This window comes from Harpia harpyja, chromosome 10 (genome assembly GCF_026419915.1).
Source record: "Harpia harpyja isolate bHarHar1 chromosome 10, bHarHar1 primary haplotype, whole genome shotgun sequence".
Classification (NCBI taxonomy): Eukaryota; Metazoa; Chordata; class Aves; order Accipitriformes; family Accipitridae; genus Harpia; species Harpia harpyja.
The window spans coordinates 2,496,397-2,517,495 of NC_068949.1; the positions used below are offsets into that span (position 1 = coordinate 2,496,397).

At 60.7% G+C, this 21,099-nt stretch overlaps 1 protein-coding gene across 1 annotated transcript; it reads left to right on the forward strand.

Moving 5' to 3' along the window:
* The first annotated feature begins 951 nt into the window (after positions 1-951).
* Positions 952-20,720, forward strand: LOC128147338 (maestro heat-like repeat-containing protein family member 2B). The gene is made up of 32 exons (XM_052799809.1): positions 952-1,064; positions 2,305-2,427; positions 4,168-4,333; positions 4,729-4,790; positions 5,501-5,689; positions 6,011-6,154; positions 6,673-6,765; positions 7,260-7,329; positions 7,441-7,554; positions 8,018-8,091; positions 8,425-8,544; positions 9,562-9,669; positions 9,863-10,022; positions 10,404-10,444; positions 10,728-10,869; positions 11,558-11,610; positions 12,024-12,131; positions 12,380-12,499; positions 12,700-12,822; positions 13,672-13,833; positions 14,061-14,183; positions 14,504-14,571; positions 14,914-15,049; positions 15,155-15,250; positions 15,702-15,806; positions 16,021-16,144; positions 17,051-17,157; positions 17,597-17,749; positions 18,863-19,008; positions 19,239-19,401; positions 19,696-19,889; positions 20,505-20,720. Exons 2-32 carry the CDS (start codon positions 2,413-2,415, stop codon positions 20,644-20,646), a joined length of 3,621 nt encoding a protein of 1,206 aa, XP_052655769.1. The 5' UTR covers positions 952-1,064; positions 2,305-2,412; the 3' UTR covers positions 20,647-20,720.
* Positions 20,721-21,099: the final 379 nt, after the last annotated feature.

Sequence of the window (21,099 nt, forward strand, 5' to 3'; positions counted from 1 at the left end):
CCTTCAGGCACAAGGGCCTGGGACACCCCACCAGTATCAGTCCCCTGCCTAAGGAAAAGTCTTCTCTTTTGAGAGAGAAAAGAAGTCCCAGTCTTCCCAGGGACAGAGCTGGGAAGGGCTGTCTGGAGAAAGTCTTTGCTAAAACTGTTTGAGGACCATGAGCAAATTCAAGTGATGGAAAATCCTGCATTTCTGGGCTTGGGGGGGTCCCCAGGGTGCTGCTGCGTCCCCAGCACATGTCCCCATGTCGCAGGAGACCTCTGTGAGGTCACAATGGTTGGGCTCTACATCTTCCTCCTGGGGCTGGTGCTGCCCCAGTTTCTCATGGCTTTTGCCTGGAGGAGCAGCGTGTCGATCCGGGGGATCCTGCTGCCCATGCGGAGGATGAGAGCGCTCACAGGTGAGGGGCTGGTGGGAGGTTGGGGTCTGATACGTGCTGGAGGCAGTGTCTGTCCCAGCCGGGTGCTGGGGGCTGCGTCCCCATCACCACTCATCCTGCTGCCAGGCACGTCCCAGAGGGTCCTGGCTCCATCCTCTCCCGGCCCTCCGTGAGGCAGCTGGGGACCGCTCAGAGGTGACTTGGGCTGGCCGGCTCTTGTCAGGGCTGCCCAGCCCCAGCCCTCCCGGCCTCTCCTTGCGGAGCCCATGTCCATCCCCTGGCCAGCTCAGGGCCCCTGTGCTGGACTCGCTCCAGCGCATTGCTGCCGTTCTGTGACTGAGGAGCCCAGAATGGGCCCAGTCCCCCAAGGTGGTCTTCCCACTGCCGCGGTGAGGGGAAGACTCCCTCCCCTCATCCCACTGACTTCCCTCTTGCCAGTACAGCCCAGCACAGGCTGTTAGTGCTGGGGCAGTCTGGGAAGATCCTCACCCCTCCCTGGTGCGAAGCCCTGCAGCCAGCAAAGCCTTTTCTTTCTTTTCTTGCAGCTCTCTGCCCATGCGTGCGTTCCCAGTCCAGACCTGCGCGTTCTGAGGACAGAGGCAGGGTGACGGGTACTGTCCCTGCGGCCGTCACTACCTTTGTGGCCGTCGGGACTTCTCTGCTAAAGCGACTGCAAGACCATGAGGTGAGGTGGGGGTTGAGGGCTCCCCTCCATGCCCCTGGCTTCCCCGGGTGCTGTGGCAGAGGGGCGTCTCACCTGACAGCACCTCTGCCCTCCTGCAGGCACTTTGTCCCCAGGCGCTGATCCTGCTGCTCAAGCTGGACTAATGCCATTGCTCCCCACTCCTTTCCCCAGGAGCTCCCAGTGCTGGGGCTCCTGCCCGTGCGAGGAGCAACACTGTGCCCCAAGGCGCAGGGTGCTCACGGCTTCCCCTCCTCGGGGCACGGTCTCGTTCCCATGCCTTCCCCTTTGTCACGGTCCATTTGGATCTCTCAAATGTACAGGACAACATATGCTGTGATTTAAACTTTATTTCATGAGCTCATTAAGAAATACAATAAACAAACATGACAAACGGGGGCTCAATTCCCCTTTCCCAGACTCGTCTATCACGTGAATTCACTTCTTCACCAGTCAAGTCATAAGGTTTCACAGCTTATAATCTGTAACTCTTAATATCGTGCACCTATGAGCAAAAAAAAGCATTAATTACCCAGCCAACGGAGAGAGCGCTCACCCTTCCTCCTCCATCACGGTGCGGGCGTCCCCTGTGTCACACCGGGAAGCATGAAAGCCTCAGCAGTTCAGCTGCTGTTGGATCCGCTTCAAAAGCTTTTTGAGTAAGCTGATGTTTTATACCCTCCAGCTTGGAGGCTGGGTCTATACCATTTCCTTACGTTAGTGGATTCTGAGGAAACTGCCAGACAAAAGGTAATGGCTGCCGGAGACAGCCATCCGCAGCTGGTAATGGCTGCATCATGGCCCTTTAGCTCTCTCTGGCCACCTGTCCTGCCTACGCGGTGCTCTCGCTTTGACCTAATGGTGCTGCTCCCAGCATACATCAGGCCTTAGCATGAGCTGGGTTAGCCAAAATCTAGGCAGGAGTTGAGTGAACAGTCACGCCCTTCCTTGTCCGGCACTTTCCCCCTGACCTCCGCCGTCCCCCGTTTTCAGGAGTGACCTCCCAGGCTCCCACATGGCCTTTTGCCCCGGTGGAGTCGATCTCCCTGTCTGACTCTCTGCTAGTGTCAGAGGCGCCGCGGAAGATCCTGCTGTTCCCCGTGGCTGTCCTGACCGATGCCTGCAACTCGTCCCTCGTGCCTGCGTCACGCAGATGATTTGGGGGGCAGCAGGTCTCTCTCGCGGCTCCCTGGGAACAAGGGCAAAGCAAGTCCCATCCCTCCCCTTTGTGGTCCGTCCCCAGGGTGACCGAGTGGAGACGTACCGGGAGCTGGAGAGCGTCTTGTGGGGAGACGACGGCTGTTTGACGAGTGGCGTTGTGAACCGCCTGATAGCAGAGGCGCTGAGTGACATGCGAGCGGCCCAGGTGAGCTTGTTCTCTTTCAAGGCCACCAAAGCAGCCTGCCTCTGCCCCTGGTTTGGGGGGAAATACAGAGTGGCGCAGAGCTGTTCCTCGGTTGTTCAGACCCGGCAGAGGTCCTAAGGGAGAGGCTCTGGGGACTCGTCATGACAGGGAATTTGGAGAGGGGAGTGTTGTGTTAAGGGGTAAAGCCTTTTGGCAGAAAATAAACCCCCTTGCGTTCCAGCTTGTCCTTAGATGTCAGAGGGGCTGGGGGCGGCTAAGCTTAGATTCTGGGTGATGCCCAGTTCAGCACTGTAAGTCCGGTCGCGTTCAATACGTTGAACTATCACGATTACGGATGCACAAATAGCGCATTGTACTTTCAATTTAGTCACGTTCAACGAACTATCACGGCTAGATTTTAATGAACAGTGCAGTTTATTAAAGCAAAAGGAGTACAGGTTCTTTTGGATTGCCGGTGATAAATACACTGTCTGCAAGGCAGGTGCAAATAATAATATAGTCGACTACAAGCGCATTAAATTATGGAAGAAAAAGAGCTCTAAAGAATTCTAAGTTTCCCGGGAAAGCACTCGCTACAGCCGAGTGTTCGAATCTCACCCAAGAGGTGTCCCTCTGGGGGGAAGAGAGGTTCAGCCTGTCGACTGACCCCAGAAGGCAGTGCTGTCCTCCCAACTTGTCCACGATGGTATCTTCCCTAATAGTCCCCCTCTCTTTGGGCCTTTTTATACTATTTTCCTATTTAGCTGGAGCTTGAGTGACTCTAGTCATGCATGCCTTTACTTTGATTGGTATTAAGTTCTCTCGCTTTGCTTTTAAAAGGACATGCTAGAAAAAATTCAGAGCACAGGCTTAGTGAGGGGTGGTTGCACTTTGGAGGCGGGTAGCTTTTGGGATGGAGGTGTGCTTTGGTATTATAATGAGCAAAGTTCACCCAGAGGACGTGATTTTGCGTGTCAGTACCCCAGGACAGGACACTTAGGAGATAAATCAGAAGTAGGGCGGCAGGTTGACAGAACCCCCATTATTTTACCTCCTTGCTTCCGTGGATTCAATGCAGGGACCTACCGTTCCTACCGTTCCAGTTCCCTATCCCTGCGATGATATCACAGAGACTGGCCGTGGCGTCTCCACTCCACTCCACCCTCCGTGTTACTTCTCTTAGGGTCAGCACACCAAACTCCCTTGGTGTTGCTAACATCTAAGGTTGCAGGTTACGTTGCATAGAGAATTATTAGGGAACCAATTCCTTGCGTGTCCACTGCATTCCACCCCGGAGGTTTTGCCTTCCCTCAAGGGGGTGCGGGCAACATATTGGTAAGTCACTTCTAGCAATCACTCCACAGGGAGGCAGAGATCTGTGCAGAGAAGCGGACTCGGGGCTGTTTCGACCTGAGCGACAGCTGGGTTCAAGCTCAACACTGTTTGTCCTGCTTTGAGGAAGAGCCGTGGCAACCCACCAGCCCCACAGAGAGGTCCCAGGGGGGTCTTGAGTCTGCGGCAGTTTGTTCCTGGCATCTCCATGGAGAGGGAGAGGGGGCAGCAGCACAGGGCTGTTCTGGGGAAAAGCCTCCCTCATCTCGCCAGGGAACTGCTCGCCTGTCCCGGGGTACGAGAGGCAGCAGCCGCTCGGCCCCGAGCACAGCTGTCCCGAGGGGTCTTGCAGAGGAGATGGGGTCATTCAGCCTGCCCTAGTGCCTCAGCCTTTTTCTCCGGAGTGTTTAACCTGTGACGCTTTTGCAGGGTGTGACAGGTGACGTGAAGATGGCCGCGAGTGACGTCCTGGTAGCTCTGGCCCGCTCCCACTTCCACTTTGTCATGTCGGAGCTCCAGAGCCACCTGAAGGCCATGAGGAAGGTCCCTGATGAGATTGTGCTCCTCACCTTGGGCAAAATGGCCCGCAGATACGGTATGGCACCCTGGGCCTTGGGTAGAGATCTGTGATAACAAGGAGAAGGGATCCTCCCCCTCCCTAAACGCCCTGTGTTGAACTGGGGGGCTACGGAGTTGCCGTGCCTCCTTGTTCCATGCCAGGGCCAGCTGGCAGCTCTGCCTTATCAGCCCGATCCCAGTTCCCAAAGGGCGGGAACCTGTTGGAGACAAACCCGCGGGGTCTTGGCCCCGCACCGTCCTCCCCATTTCCCCAAAGGGCTTCCCTGTGTCCCCCCTGGGGAAGGCAGCCCGTCCCACGCCCTCCGGCACGTCCTGCGTGGCCCAGCAGCCCCAGCCCTGGCAGGGATGGACCCCAGTCTCCCGTGTCTCTCACCGACCCTCTCGGTCCCTCTGTCCCTGCCTCCTCTGCAGCCCTGCGGTGCATCCCCTTTGTGGGAATGACGCTGCTCGCCCTGCGCGCCGTGCTGACCCAGGTGGGGAGCGGCGAGGTCCTGCATGCCGTCTGCAGTGGTGAGTGTCGGCTCCTTGGCTGGGGTCCTAGGGGCAGGGGCGGCCTTCGATGCCTCCCTGTGATCTCAGAGGGAACGCGGTGGGTGTGAGCCCGCGGCAATCCCAAACTGCAGCGAGTGTGTAGGAGGAGCGGGGGAAGGCCTGGAGGTTTCTGTGGGCAGGACGCGGCAGCGCTGCACAGAGAAACTCCTGGGTCCCTTCCCATGGTTTCTGTTCCCCCGCTTCCCTCTGGGATTAAACTCCCTGCTCTGAAAGGGCGAGTATGAGGGAAGGGAAGGGAAGGGAAGGGAAGGGAAGGGAAGGGAAGGGAAGGGAAGGGAAGGGAAGGGAAGGGAAGGGAAGGGAAGGGAAGGGAAGGGAAGGGAAGGGAAGGGAAGGGAAGGGAAGGGAAGGGAAGGGAAGGGAAGGGAAGGGAAGGGAAGGGAAGGGAAGGGAAGGGAAGGGAAGGGAAGGGAAGGGTCTGCAGTGAGAAATGCTAGAGGGGAAGGGGCTGTTGAGGAGAAGGTGCGATGGGTGTGAGGAGGAGAGAAACAGTGGGGTGTTTGAATCCAGGCACCTCAAGAACACAGATTGCCCTCGGATCCAGATCTAGTCCTGGGCTGAGCCCTGCCGAGCCTGGGACTGTCCTTAAAGCAGGCTTGGGCGTGAATGCAAGATACCGTCCCTGCTGCAGACTCTCACATGTTCCCTTCTCCTTTGTCCTGCTGCAGTTCTGGAGCAATGGTCGAAAGGAGTCCATACATACTTGTGCAGCTGGGAGCAATGCCCCTTCCCTCGCAAGGGGGTGGCACAGTTCTGTGAAGCCATTTACCCGGTCTTCCGCTATGTGGTGGCAAATTGGCTGGACTGCAAGGAGGAAGAGGTGAGAAGTGCTGCTTTCCACGCCTGGGGCTGCAGCAGGGATGTCCGTGCCAGTGGGTCCGTCTCTGCCCAGTGGGGTGCGAGCAGAGGGGCGAGGGGCTTCCCGACGGGAAGCAGCCGAGCCTTGGGGCCTTTCTGCAGGGAGGGCTGGGGTACCAGGGTGGGGAAGTGCTCTCTCTCCTCTGGAGCGAGCCCTTCTTCTGCAGGGCAGAAGGGAAAGGGAAACCCCTCCCAGTGGGAAGGGCAGACCGGTGTCCAGGGGATGCTGAGCACTAGGCAGACCTTCAGCCCTCCGAGCGGAGCCTCTCCCTTCCCTCTTCAGGACAAGCAGGCTGTCCTCGGGGCAGTGGCTGCCATGCTGGGGGTCCTTCTGCATGAGGAGCAGCACCGAGAGCATACCTGGGAGCAGCTCCTCTGGCTCCTGCAGCAATACAAGGAGGTCCGAGACACCTCCCGGGTCACCAAGGTGAGATGTTGCGCAGGGCCCGGCGTGGCTGCTGGGGTGGGTCTGTGCGAGTGCTAAGAGGCACTGGGGAGCTGTGGGGTGCCAGGAGAAGCTGGGAAGCCCTTAGAGAAGGAACAGGAAGAGCAGAGGAGGCCTGAGGTTTCCTGGGCTCTTTGGGCAAGAAAAGAGAAACCCGGGGCAGGGCGGGAGGGAGGCAAGAGTCCCCGGGGCTCATCTGCTCGGGAAGGGAGGCATTGCCAGCTCCCTGGGGCTCTGTGTGCAGGAAGAGCTTTGCCCGAATGCCCAGGGCCATGTCCAGTCCCATGCGGCGACTGGCGAGGTCTGATGAGTGGGAAACTGAGTTGTCAAGCCCGGGCTCCGTTCCGAGGAAAGAGACCCTCTTGATGCTGCTCTGCTCATCGGGGTTTTCCCTGGGAGCTGATGTTAGGGACTCCCCTTATCCCAGATGTTCTGGGTTTCTCCCTTCCCAAGTGCCTTTAGGTGGCTTTAGCCTCCTCTTCCCCCCCGTTCTCTTGTAGAGCCTCAGCTATGTCCTGGAGATACTGGTGGGAGTTCAGACCCCAATCCCGCAGAGCACGGCTCTTGCCATCAGCACCGCTGTGCACCGCCAGGTAAGGGGAGCCCTGCGCCCTGCCGCAAGCCTGGGGCCTGCACCCGTGATTGCCGCGGAGGGGAAAGACCTGCCGGCTGGCAGGGCAGAGCAGGGCGTTCCTCCGCTGGGACCTTCCTGCAGGCCCAGAGCACGCCAGGACTTCGATCCAGGTGCCACCTTAAGGCTGCAGGAGGCCTGATCCTGGCTGTTTGGAACGGGCCTGAGGGGCAGCCCAGTTCCCACAGCCATTTCCCTCTCGGCCAAGTCGCAGGAGGACTCTGGAGCGCCAGCACCCTAAGGGCAGCCTTTCAGCGCTGCTCAGCCTCAGCTCCTGGGCAGCCTGGGCTGCCGCAAACCTCTGTGCGTGCCCGGGGCCACTGTGGGCTGGGCTGGGTTTCGGCTGTGGGTCCCATGCCCAGAGTGCCCAGGGAGAGGAGAACGGAGAGCACCGTTTCTTTTCAGTCCCTCTCAGCACTGATGCCACTTTCTCTAAAATGGACCTTGTTCCCACAGCTCTCTGATGTGACCAAGGAGCCTGGCCTGGCCCAGAAGGCAGTGCTGTCCCGCTGCATCATGCTGCAGGGTAAGGAGAGGAGACTGGGCGATGGCCCGCCGTGCCGTGGCAGCTCTCTCCCTGTCCTTGGCTGTTGGGGACAGCTGCCTGCTGATGCAGAATGCGATTTCTTCCCCGCAGCACGAATGCGCCCTGAGGAGACAGGCATGTTTCTGCACTCCCAGCTGAGCGGTGAGAGTGAGGCCGGTCGCGTGGCAGCCCTGGGCCTGCTGGGAGTGCTGGCCCACTCTGACGGTCAGTGCCACAGAGCAGGGACGCAAGGCAGGGGTTGGGGCTGCTGGGCTGACGGCAGGAACGGGCCGAAAGTGGTGCACCTGCACCCAAAGGGAGCTGCGAAGAACGGGTCCCCCAGCCGAGCTGACGCCCTGCAACAGGGCTCTCCCCCGGCAGTTAGAAATGCCGGCACACCAGGAACGATGCTCCAAGCTCTGTAACACGGGCAGGCTGGTGGGCGGGCAGGTGGGCTGCTTTGCACAGGAGCTGCTCGTACCCGTGCTGTTTCTCGTGTTCTCTGTGTTGCCATAGCCTTCAGTCCCTGTAAAATAGCCGTGCCTCTGGAAGTGGGGTTGCTCCGGCCACGCCGCTGCTTCCCGTGAAGCCAGTCAGGCCCCGCTCTTCTGTCCCATTGGAAGCTTCAGGGGATCCCTTCTGCCGCTGGGGCTCTGCCTCAATGCACACCTCTCCGTATCTCTTCCAGCACCTGCGGCGAGAGGGAAGCTGCCCCAGGTGGTGGAGGCCATGTGCTCGTTGTGCAGTGACCCCAGTGCCCAGGTGAACTGGTTTGGGAAGGGAGGGTGCCACCAGGGGAGGCAGAGAAACCCTTTCCCTTGGGACAGAGCCAGGGGGCCTGGGGAAGTGCTGGCGCGTTGCCCAGGTGGTGGCTGATGGCTCGTCCCTGGGGAGAGCTGGCAGAGTGGAGCGGGGAGGTCACTGTGCTCTGTGGGGCAAATGCCTGTCCAGCCTGGTGCTGAAGCCCAGCCCTGACGCCAGGAGCGAAAGCTTCTGCCGTGGCCTTGCCACCTCTCTGCGAGCCACAAAGGCTGCCCCCAAGCAAACCCTTTGGGTTTTGAACAGGAGGGTCATAACCACACTCCCCCCTGGCAGGTGCGGAGGGCAGTTCTGGAGTTCAGCAGGGAGCTGCTCAGCTCCGGATCCCAGAGCTGCTGGCCATGGGATGTGGTGGGGCACATCTTCAGCGAGTTCAGCCGGACCTCGGGCAGACTGGTAAGGGCAGAGCAGGACACCCAGGGCTTTTTTTTTTGACCAGTGCCTGGACCCTGCTGAGAGCTCCTGCCGGCGGCCTTGGCCTTGGAGAGCTCCATGCTGCAGAGCCATCGGCGCTGGCACTGCCATCAGAGCCGCTTCCGAATGGCCGTTCCTCGTGGGTGTCTGTGCCGATGTTGGTGGAGATGTCAGTGGATGACGTGGGTTTACACCTCGGCATGTCACCCGGCACTGTGGTGCCGAGCTGTGCCCACAGGCGCCTCCGGCAAAGCCGTCTTGCAAAGGGAGGGTCTTGTAGGGGCAGGACATCTTCCATCCTTAAATGCTGATGGACGGTGAGCAAAACAGAGCCAGTGCAGACAGGCGGGCCTGGCTAGAGGAGCTTTCTGTGGTGTTCTCGTGCTCTGGCCCTCCAAAGCACACCCTGCCCATCCAGTAACAGTCTGGGGGCCCACATCCCTTCTGGCAAGGGGACGGGCCGTTTGGCAGTCCCTGTGGTGAGCATTTCCCAGCATTCAGCCGGGTGCCCAGGAGGTGAAAGCTGGGGACGGCCGAGCCTCCCGCTGACTGGCCGAGGACGTTCCCTCTGGCCGGACCTTCCCTCTAGCTGGGAGATCCATGTGCGTCGCTTTGCTCTGAGGCCCGGGGAGGCTCTGCTTTGGGAGCAGGGCAAAGGAAAGGGCTTCTGGGTGCTCCTCCACATCCGTCGGGCTGGGTGTGCTGCCTCCAGGGCTGGCACTGAGCACAGCCTTGCTGAAGGGCACATTCCTCACCTCTGCTTTGGTGGCACGACAGCAGCATTTGGGCCCCAGGGGCCCGTGTAGACAAGCAGCGGCACTGTCTGCTCCCAGGCTTCCCAGTCCTTCCCAGGGTCTGGGACCCGGTCCTCGAGCTGGGTCCGTCTGGCCTTCAGGAGGGAGGCGGGCACAGGAGCAAGAGGAGCACTGGTGAGGCGTGCCTGAGCCTCATCAGTTGGGAGCCGAGAGGAACTGGGGGTTTGCCAACTCTGTCTTACAGGTGGCAGGAGGCCTTTTTGCCTGGGAAAACCCAGAGGATAAAGCAATTCGAGCCCTGTGCATGGACATCCTGGGCTCCCTGGACGTCACTCTGAGAGGGATGACCAAAGTAAGTTGCCCTCTGCCCTGCTGCTGTGGCCACTTCTTGCCTTCAGGACATTTTTCCTTGTGCTCCCCCAGGCCCTGAGCCTGTCCCCTCGTGCGCTGAAGCGCACCAGGCTCAGGGAAATGCAGCCCGTCCTTTTCGTCTTCGAGCTGAGTGGAAATGCCAGTGTGGCGAATTGCCCGGTTCTTCTCTGCAGCTCCTGTGGCCGAGGCTGCTGCAGTACGTGGTGCCAGCCCAGTACAGCGGCATGCTGATCCCGCTCTCCCGCTGTCTCCGAGCCCTGGTTGAGAGACGGGAGAGAGCGGGGTGCGAGGAGGAGGAGGAGGAGCCGGATGCCATGGACTCCCAGGAGCAAGGTAGGAGCCCCAGCGAGTGCTGCTGCTGGGTTTGGCCAGGGGTCAGGCCAGCCCGCATCTCCCTGCGCCCCACCAGCCCTGAGCAGGAGCCCAGGAAAAGCAAAGGGCAGAGACAGGCTCTGCTGCTGGGCACGAGGCGCTCTGCCCTGCGTGGCCCCTTGCCCGGCGCAGAGGCCCGGCTCTCCTGCTCGCAGCGCTCTCCTGGTGAGCCGGGGCTCGCTCCTGGCCGTGCTGGAGCTGCCTTCATCTCCTGCTGGGCAGCCCTGGGGAGCCCCCCAGCCAGCGCTATTGCAGCGCAGCTGCTCTCAGCCCTCAGCCCTGTGTGGGGCTATCGGAGGTGTGAGGCTCGTCGGCTCAGCCAGCCTTTCTGCCTCCCCACAGCCCGGCTGCCGGCTCCCCAGGCCCTGCTGGCTCGACTGCTGGTGAGTAGCGGGGCCCTGGGGAAAGAGCTTTTCTGGCCAGGGGTGGTGGGAGATCCCGGGGTAGAGATGCTGTTGAGGCCAGTGCCGGGAGCCCCCAAGCAGGAGGCAGCATGCCCGAGCCCGTCAGGGATCCCACTCCGTTCTCAGGGCTGGCAGCACCCTGGGTGAAGCCATCGGCTGCCTGCTGCCAGCCAAGCGGCACCGAGCTCCCTCCCGAGCTCCCTGCTGGGAGAAGCTGTGGCTCTGGCGGCAGGAGCGACCCTTCTCTCCTGCCCTCCTCTAGGTGGTGGCGGCAGCTCCTTACCCGAGCCGCGAACGCGCAGTCGCTGCCTTGCAGCTGCTGCAGGCCCTCCACGGCAGGATCCACAGAGGCTTGGGGGTGGCGTGGGCGACCGAGATCCCCCTCCTGCTGCAGTACCTGGAAGGTAAAGTGCAGGTGGGGAGGGAGAGGCTGGAGGGGAGGGAGGGGGGCAGGAAAACGCAGCTGCCCGGCGCGACGGAGGGGAATTGCCCCCAGTTCCCCAGCACTTGCTCCGCTGCCTTTCCCCTTCCAGGGAGCCGGTGCTGAGGCTGGGGGCAGCTGTCCCCTGGCACCAGTTCGGCCCAGGGGATGGACGGGGCCGTTGATGTCCCCTCGGAGGGCAGGTCTTGGCATCACCCAAGGATGGTGTCTGGGAGAGGGACGGGACTGGTGCTCCTGGCGGGGGTGCAGCCCTCGGCTTTGGAGGACCAAGTCCCCAGGCCAGGCGAGGTTTGCAGCAGCTGTCCTCGGCAGTAGCCTGGGAGAAGGGCTGGAAATGGGCAAAAGGCAGTGGGTGGTTCGGGAGAAAACCTGTGTTGGGACCGGGTGCTTGGAGTTGTTCTGGGAGCTGCAGTCGCTCAGTGGGGATCTGCTGCGGTCAGTGCGTCCTTCCCCAGATTGAGTCAATGCCTCTGAGGACTGCCCCTGGGATCCCTCCCGTGTCTTTGGCCTCGCAAGGGCTTTCGCGTAGGCCCTCTCCGGCCTGATGGCCTGGGACTTTTGGGAGGTCGGACTGCAGAGGAGAGCGCCGGACTCGTCTTTGGTGTGAGCTTAAATAGCTGCGAGAGCTTTTGCTTCCTCTTGCTTCCTAGGCAGAACTGAGAGCTCCCTGGCCTCTGCAGAGTGGGAGCGCTGTGTGCTTAAGGTACAGCATCCTCGCAGGGGGTGTCACAAATCGAGGGGGGAGAAGAGGGAGCAAAGTTGTGGGAGGAAGCTCGGGGCTGCCTGTGTAGGCACCAGGAGGTGGGGGCACCTCCTGAGCACCCTGCGCCTCCCCCGGCAGTAGGTGCCTGCCCACTCAAGAGGAGCTGCTGCCTGCACACATGCCACGGCTGATGGCTAATGCCTTCTAACGCTGTGGCACGCGCCTTAGCACTGCCTCCTCCTCTAAGTCCGGCCTGCCGGGGGGTCTCACATGAGGCGTTAGGAGAAAAAAGAGGGTTGGGTGGGGTGGGGGAAGAGACTGCCGTTCCCGGCAGCTCTCCCCCGCAGCGTCCCGGGACACGTGAGCCTGGAAAGGTCAAGTGGAACACTCGCTTCCTTTCCTGTTCACACCAGTTTCTGCGAGCGTCGCTGGAGCCCGTCGAGGACGAGGCCTGGACCGTAGGCCTGAGCCAGGAGCTGAGCCAGCGGCTGGGCAGCTCTGCTGCCGGCTCCTGGGAGAAGGTGTGTGTCCTGCCCGGCACTGGGGCTGGAGCTGGCGCTGGTGCTCTGCCCACGCAGGCAGATTTCACTGCTTTCCTCTCCCTCGTCCCCAAAAGGCATTTCCCCTGGGCTGCCCCAGCGGCTGGCCACAGCCTGGCATCGTGGCCGGCTCTGCCTGCTCCCGGAGGTGGTCGGGTCCATCTGGGGCCAGCCCTCTCCTGACGGGTCGGGCCGTGACTGCATCTCGGGCTCGGCTTCTTCTCTTTCAGCTTTTCCTGTACAAGGCTCTTGGGACGGTGCTGGCAGCTTGTCAGGACCTCAGACACGTCCAAGGGCAGGTGCTGAGGTTCCTGCGGGACACAAACCCTGTGGAGCTGTCTGAGGCCAAGGTGAGGTGATGCTCCTGTCCTGAGCATCCCCTGGATTTTCCTGGGGGAGAGGGAGGGCTGCTCCTGGCCCAGCTCCAGACCTCCTTGCTTTCCCCGTTGCTGCTGTTTCCTGCTTGCTGCAACGTCCTGCCTGGCCACTGTCGCTGGCCACGGCTGAATGCCTGGACTGGAACCGACTCCCCGTTTCTCTGTGGTTGCAGGGAATGATTTCTGTTGTGTCCCACGCTGCCGAGAGCCACTTCCACCTGGTCCTGGGCACGGTGACTATGTTCTCTGCCACTTTCACCAGAAACTGGTCCTACCAGGCTTCCACGGGCTGGAAGGTAAAGGAACGAGGGGGTTGCTGGTTGGCTTTCCTTTTTTGGCCGCCTTTCCACTTGTACACCTGCAGCAGCCACACTGTGGCAGCTGCCTTTAGATTAACCTTCTTGGAAGAGCTACCCGAGACCTGTGTTTCAGAGGGGACATCCTGGCCTTGGGGCCCCCGAGGTGTCTTTGGAGAGGATGGGGTTTGGCACCTGGTGGGTCAGAGCCACCCAGCTGGGGCAGCTGCAGCGGTTGCTTGCTTGCTTGCTTGCTTGCTTGCTTGCAGCCACGTTGCCCTGACTTAACTTCAGCAGGAGCTGGTGACAAGGGGGTGGGCGCAGTGTGACACTCTGCCCCTTCCTCAAAGCTGAGGGCTGGGAGCAGGAGCCTGGTGAGGTCTCGTTGGCTCTGCTCCCCACCTGGGGGCTGTGGGGAAGCCTTTCTGGGCAGGGCAGGGCCCTGCAGAGAGAGCAGTGCAGCCTGGCCTGGGGAGGTGAGCAGACCGGGCTCATCTGCGCCACTGACCCGCACAGGCTGCACGGTTCTGAGCAGGACCGTGACAGGCTATGTCGGGTACCTGTCCGCAGAAAGGTTCCAGACAGCTCCCCGACCTCTCGAGTCAGTGGTATAACAGCCGGCAGCGTGTGCGATGCTGGCTGCACCTCCTCCCTCTCCAAGAGAGAGAACTCAAGCTGCGGGGTGGGAACAACTCCCAGCCCCAGCCCTCGCAGCTTGAGGAGTGGCTTGGGGAGCTGCTGGGAGGTGCTGGGGGAAACAAGGAGCTGGCGAGGGTGCGGGGCAGGGCCTGCCGCAGGAGCCCGCAGGAGTCCCGGGGCTGACGTCTCAGGGCATCTCTGTCGACACAGGTACAGCGGCGGCAGAAGATGGAGAGAACCCAGACCATTCGTGCTGCTCTCATGCGCACCTACGGCGGCATTGCACTGCACGCCCCCAAGGAGCAGCTGCTCACCTGTGTGGATAAAGACATCATGGGCAACATCCTGAGGCTCTCCAGAGATAAACAGAGGGTAGGAGCACAGGGCGCGTAGGGTGGGGATGCCCGGGTGCCCCAGCTCCGGCCCCTCGGGGCTGGGGTGTACCGAGATGGGCGGTCTCTTCCTAAAGACCTCCCAAGGAGGGGTTTGTCCTCAACGTCCAGATGCAAGCCCTCCGTGGGTTCCCCCTGCCCATGCTCCTCTTCCACCTCTCAGCCCTTCAAAGAGTTCAAGGGGTGCTTTGCTCTCTTTGGCCTCAGGACTTGCAGCTCAAGCTCGCCCTGGTGCAGAGCATCGCCGAGGTCAGTTGTGCCATCCAGGCTGTGGGCGACTGCGGCAGCTTTGAGCTCTCCTTAAAGCAGGAGGCGACGCGGACCCTGCTGGTGAGTGTCCGCAGCTGGAGCCGTCACACGGGGGAGTTGTGGGCTGCGCCGTCAGACTGGTTTCCCCAGAGGCACGATGGTCTCTCGGCTTCACGCGAGCTCCTGGAGCTGTGTCCGGAGCTGGTGGGGCCCTTGGGTGCTGGTCCTGGGTGGCTGTGGCTGAGGAGCAGGGTCCCTCCTGCAGTGCCTTTGGGGTTCCGTGGGGGAGATGGGGCAGCGTCTGCCCAGGCCTGGCAGCAGAGCCTGTCCTCGGGGCGGCGGGAGGGCTGTCCCGTGTCCCTGCCCGCTGCCAACTCTGCGCTTGTCTCTGGGACTTGCAGGCCTGGATAAAGAGGGAGCCCTGGGACTCGCTGGTGTATGGAGTGTTTCAGGCCCTGGAGGAGTTGAGGTGAGGTCTGTTCCCCAGGCTCTGGGCACTCCCAGTGTGCCCCAGCCCAGCTTGAGCATGGGGCCAGGAGCTGCTGGGGCTGTGGAGTGGGAGGGTGTTCCCCATTCCAGGTGTCTCCCAGAAGAAGGGAGCCCCAGGGGTTCCTTAACCTGCTGGTGGGGGTTTGCCTGCTGCCTGGGAGGAGGTAGGAATTGCTGGAGCTGAAGGCAGTGCTCGCTGGCATGGGCTGGGGGCGTTGGATTTGGGGCCCTCGATTAGGAGGGACCCAGTTGTGGTTTAAGCCACCCTGGAGAGGGCTAGTAAATCCCCTTTCTGTTTTGTCTCCCTTTTTCCTCTGGCCAGCAAGCTGAGGCCGCCTCTGAGCGGGAAGGAAAATCGCAACCTGCTGGCAGTGTGCTGCCAGAGTGTTTTGTCCCATCCTTCCGAGGAGCGGATGAAAAAGGGAAGGAAGAGTGTGAGGGCAGCTGTGAACATGGAGGTACGCACCGGCCAGCGCCTGCCCACCTCTGGGTCAGGATCCCACCTCAGCACGCCCTGGCAGCCCCCATGATGCATAACCTCAGCTCTCCTTTGCTGCTTTTAGCTTCTGCACAGGAGAGGCATGGAAGATCTGGGCCACCTCATAGAAACCCTTCTGGAGGCTGAGGCGACCTCTGCCTGCTTTGACGACGTGGTCCACGTGAGTAGCCACGGGGCAACAGGGAAAGCGTTGCCAGGGCAGAGAATCGAGACCTTAGTGGGTGATAGGAGGTGGATACCTTTCCCACAGACAAATGGGGCTTTGGCTCCTTGCTCTGGGGCTGTGCATCCGGCCGGGGCTGGGGGACAGGAGCGCCCGGCCACTGCAGCCTCAGGACAGGCAGCGAAGTGGGCCCTGATGGAGGGAAAGCCAAGAGCCAGCCCTGAGCTGGGCGAGAGCAGCCCTGGGGGGAAGGCCAGAGCGGGGAGACGCCAGCAGGGCAGCAAGACCTGACGCAGGGCAGAGGCGGCTGCAGAGCGCGAGGCGGTGAAGGCTGCGGGGCCAGTGCTTGGTGGGGCGGGGGATGCGCCAGGAAGGGGCCAGAGAAGAAGGGAGAGGGATCTCGGGGAGAGAAAGATTCCCGTTGCGAGAGAGATGCACCCTGCCCCAGGTCCTGAAGGGCTGGCTCACCTCAGCCAAAGAATGGGAGCGGGAGAGAGCCCTGCAGGTTTTCACCCACGTGCTGGGCGCTTGCAAGGAGCGATGCGAGCTCATGGTGAGTAGGGACCCTCCGCGTGCCCTGGTGCCCCCTTCCCACCATTCGTGGCCCTGGAAAGGAGCCCTGCCCGGCTGGGTGCTGGGTTTCGGGGCCCCTGGGATTACGGGGCAGCCCTTCTGCCTGCCCTTCTGCCTGGTCGCTGCGCAGGGCAGTAGAGGCGAGCGGGCGCTGGGGCTGCCTGCAACCTTTTTCCTGCTGCTGTCCCCTGCAGAGAGGATGTCCCTACAAGCACTTCGGCTCCCTGGTGGGACTGCTGGGGTCTCTGACCAGCGACTGCCTGGCCACGTGCCGCCAGAGGGCATGGGTCTGCCTTGGCTACCTTCTCCAAATGCAAGGTGAGGAGAGCAGGCGCTTCCCAGCCTCGCTCAGCCCGATCCTCCCTGCCTTCCTGGCCTGGCGCCACCGGGGTCCCGTGGAGGGAAGGGGGAGGCAACGTGCTCGGCTGGTTTTGTGCCCCCACCCTGTTAGCCCTCTGCCTCCCGGCCCATCTCAGGAAGGATCCCTGAGAGAGTGTTGTTGAGTCCCACCTCCCCGGGGCGTGCGTGAGGTTGGGTGGTCAGGGCCATCCCTCACTGCTGTCTGAGAGCAGGACATTGTCACCAATGCTGGGGACTGTCCCCCTCCACGTTGCAGGAGAGACAGAGGGTGGTCAGACAGCTCGCTCGGATGAGGTCCCTGACGTTTCAGAGGCTGCCTTCCCCCTCGCTCCCTGCCCTCAGCCTGGAGAGACAGGCAGCTACCCAGGCAGTCTCCAAAGTCATCCCTGGCAGGGAAGAAATCTCCTGTTGAGCACAAGAGAGGAAACCAATTTGCTGCCCAGAGCAAACTGGGCAGGGAGGAGGGATCTGAGCTGCAGGCCCAGAGCGTGCTGCAAAGGGTTGTGTTTGCACCCTTTCCTCTTCAGGCAGCAGGGTCTGCCTGTGCTGAGGAAGTCACAGGGAGGTTTCCTGCCTCCCAGAGACGATGGTGGCCTGTGTGGGAATAGGGGACGCAGCTGCTAGGAGCAGAGGCTGCTGAAACCCTGAAGCCCCAGCAAATGGTTTAAGGAGGAAGAGGGCTCTTTCCAGCCCGGGATATGTCAGCCATTTATGGGGCTCAGGAAATCCCGCTGCCCCACGTTCAGGAGGGCCCTGGCTTTCCCTGTGGCCTTCCCTGCCACCACTTGGGTTCTCCTTTATTGGTATCTGGGGCCAGAGGTTGGCTTTCTGTAGACGTGACTCCTCTCCTGCTGTTTGTTCCAGCCAAGAGAATGAAGGTGCCGCAGACAGATGAGATCTGGTGCCTTTGTGAGGAGCTGAACAGCCCGCACACCGAGACTTCGGCAGAGACCTGTACCGAAATAACAAAGGTAACTGGCCCCAAAACAGTGGGGTGGGGGCCCAGCTCCTGGGCTCCTGCACGTCTCCCTGCTCCCCTCCAGAGTCTCTGTCTCCAGAGCGAGCTGTCCAGGACAGCTGTTGTTAGCAAGTAACAGGAGGCTTTGAGACAAGACCGTCCTTTAGGCACGCTGGAGCAGACACCATGATGTGTGCGTTTGCACACACGTGTGAGTGCGTGAGTGCTCTTGTCAGAATACAAATTCGGTATATAAGCAAACAACAAGGGGTAGACACTTCCAAATCGCTTAGCGGCACCAGATGTAAGCAGCACTGTAGGCACAGCAGGAGGGTCAAGTGACTGGCCCCTCTGTGACTGCTGAACTAACGGTCCCGTCAAGTTGCCTTTCCTTTCGGAATCGCTGGGGCAGAGCTGTGACGCGGGCTCTCCTGTTCCTGACTTCTCTCCAGGCTGTTTGCAGATGCATCCCTGCAGCACAGGCTGTGGACTTTCTGACTGCCGTCCTGGGCAGCTTGCTGCATGTCATGCCCCCATGTGCAAGAGCAGTGTGGAAGTGGGTGTTCGTCTTCCTGGTGGAATGCAGAAAGGAAATAGTCCAGGAGGTAAAGGAGAGCTTTTTTTCCATTAGACTTTGTCTTTTCTCCTGTTGGCTGTTGCACTACACCCTGTGCAGTTGGCATGGGCTCAAGAAATGCCGCCTGTGTGCCGAGCCAAGGGGCTACTGATGGTCCGAGTCGTGCGTTAGCACCCGCTGCTGGCGCCTGCTCCAGCTGGTGACAAGGCTATGGGCACTTCTTGTCCAAAGTCTGCCATTGGTCCGGGTCCTTCCCATGAGTGAGGCACTGGGAGGCACCAACCTTGCCATTCCTCCCCTTCCTCTGGGGTCACTGTCAGTCCTCCCTGCCCCGGGACCCACCTCACCCTTCTCTTTCTTCACTGGTCCCCAATTCCATCTACTCTGAGCTTTGCTGGGCATGCTAGGTTTTCCACAGGTTGGATAGTTGTTCATTGCTCTCATTGCTTTCCCCGACTGTGGGGTTACCCAGCCTGTGAGGTGCCCTTCCTTTAGCCACTAGTTGCTGCCCATCTGTAGCCTGGGAGCCTCTGGCCTCGTGCTGTGCCTGCCCTTTCAAGGCTCCTGTTCTCCGCTCACGCTCTGCTGCGCTCCACTTGGGCTCTAGGGCCACCAGTGGCTCAAGCAGTGCAGACTAACTCAAGTTAGTCTCAGGAGGGTAGAGGCAAGGAAAAGCATCCCTGGAGAACTGGGTTCCTCTGGAAGGAGACACGTGCCCTTGCAGAGGCCCTGCAAGGCATCTTCAGGGTCTCGAAGAGCGTGTTTGTTCGTGGCCTTGCATCGCTACAGACGCATGGGGAGAGTTAGCCAAGCGTTGAGCGTGAAATGGGTCCGAGTCCTCTGTGTGCACACAGGGCACGCAGCTGCTCATACGGTTGGGCCCAGGCACACGCAGCGACTGAGGCTGTGCGTGTGAGCGTGTGCACGCGTGTGCGCGTGCATGTGCACGACTGCCAAGAGCACACTGGGCTCCAGATGTGAGCCAGGGTCAGGCAGGGTGGAAGGCGTGAGGTTTCGAGCTGGATCTGGACTCTGTGTCAAGGGAGCAGGCATCGCTCATGTGCTGAATGACTGTGTCTGGGCCCCACAGGAGGGGGTAAAGGATGCACCGAGCCCTTCTTTCTCCTCTTCTTCCATTCAGGTGCCAAAAATCTTGGACACCCTTTACAGCTACATGCAGCAGAGCACCCACAGGCCCTTCCTGCTCCATGCAGTGTTTCTCCTCACCCGCTTTCACCAGGAGCCCGTAATCAGCAGTCTCCTCCAGAAGAGTCTCTTCATGGACAGGTACGTGCACTACCCACCTCCCCACTGTAGTCAAACAAGGACCCTGCAGCTTCCTTGCCCTGGGGGGTCCCGTTGAGAAGCAGGTCTTTTTTTTCTGCCCGAGCAAGACTGCGTGCTTGTGTCTCTGCTGTGAGTGGGGCGTTGTAAGCCCCATTGCAGGTGAGGAGGTTTGAGGGCACCGCAGGACCGCAAGGATGCGGGCTCAGGGGTGAACGTCTCTTCCCTCGCAGTGACACGGTGGAGCTGTGGAGGAGCCTGGGGAGAAGCATCCTTGGGATTCGGATCCTGAGGTGCTTAGCGGAGAAACTAAACAGAGCAGGAAACGACCGCCCGGGGACGGGCTCCTCCACTTGTGAGCGGCACGACCGTCAGACTGCTCTGGAGACTCTGACGGTACGTTCAACGGCAGACACATTTCTGCAGCTTGGCATCTGCTTGCTAACTCATACTTGGGCGCAAGGGAGTCGGGTGCCCTTTGCGGGTGCCCGTGGAGATTCGCAGGGCGCTGTGCTGGGCCGGCCTCAAGGAGCGTGGGGAGCCAGGCCAGTTTGGTACTCCTGAGGCACAAGGCTGTCGCAGAAGTGACAACTGTGGACAGTGACCCCCCACCCCGGGCACGCGGGGGAACCAGGCTGGTGGGAAAAGGCCTTCCCTGAACAGGTGGTTCTTGGTCACGTTTCTCCGCAGATCACCTGTGCCATCTCCGAGGTGGTGCTTGCCCTGAGGAGCACGGAGGAGCTCAGGCAACTGCTTCCCCACCTCCTTCCCAGCCTCCTGAGGTGGGCCAGTGAAATGCTGGGTGAGGAGAGGCTGCTTTTGCTCATGAGCAGCTGGGGAGAACTGTTCCTCGAGTGCCAAATGCACGTGGAGAAGCCGTGCAGGTAAGGAGCCGAAGGGGCAGATGGAGGGGCTGGCTTCAGTTCCCCGTGCCAAGGCATGTGCCTTTGTGCGGCTGAGGGAGGGCTTCGCCTGCCCCACTTCCTACATGTGGAAAGCGGTCGTCGTGGTTGCTTTTACTTCTGTTCCTTCATGGAGAAACTCCAGCTCCCAGGCAGGAAGGTCTTACGCAGCTCATACTGCGGACGGCCGTCATCTTGCCTCCTGCGTACCCTTGCGCGCACAATAGCATTGCGCTCCCTCAAGGGACCCCCGCTGGGAGCAGTGACTCTTGCGGGCACTGGTGTCATTCTTGGCCAAAGGCTGGTGGGAAGAGGTATGAGGTGTTGGCCTTGGCTGATAACTAGCGTGGAGTCGGTCTAGAGGCGTGGGTTTTCTTCTGCTTCGGTGGGTCTGGGGCATGAAGAAAATGCCAGTGTCGTTAGCTGCAGTCTGGAAGGCTGTGAAGCATCATTCCAGGGGTATTTAGCGCTGCTGCAGATCAGTCTTCCCCTAACCTGCTGTGATTGGAGAGTTCTTGGGGTTTCTGGCGGTGGTGCTATTTGGACTTGTTTTGTTTGATTGGGTTGGTTTATTTTGCGTTTTGTTTCTTTTGCCAGGGTTTTCCTTTCAGCTCTAGAGTTGGTGCTGGGCAAATGCATGGCGCAGAAATGGATGCAGCTGCTCGTGAATTGGGCAGTGTGGGCTCGCCTGGAAGACCCCCTGGCTCACCCTGAGGGGGTGTGTCTCCTGAGCAGGTAAGAGCCCCAGGGATGCATCTGGCCAACTCCTGCAGGGCTGTGCCCAGGGAAATGGCCGCTGGGACCCTCCCGGCGTGCCCGGGAAGCCGTCGGGAGCTGAAGAATAGTGTCTGCATCGGCGCAAGTGAATTTTGGAGGCCCGGCCTGTGGCCTTCCTGGGTAACTGTGTGTCCCTCGCTTGTGACCCCTGCGCAGGGTCCTGCTCCACGCTGGGCTCGTCTCCCCCCGTCTGGTGAAGAACCTCTTGCCGTGGCTGGATTCCTGCTCAGTTAAACTGCGGGTGACAGCTACAGCTTTCTTTGCTGAGGTAAGGCAGGAGATGGGGAAGGAAGGGTTCAGAGGGCTTTTACTGAGATACTGCTGCTTGGGATGTCTCTTTTTGTGGGAAGATCCCTGGCAAACGGCTCCCTGGAGCAGGGTGGCCAGGGGAGCACCTGGCCGGGACCAGGTCCCC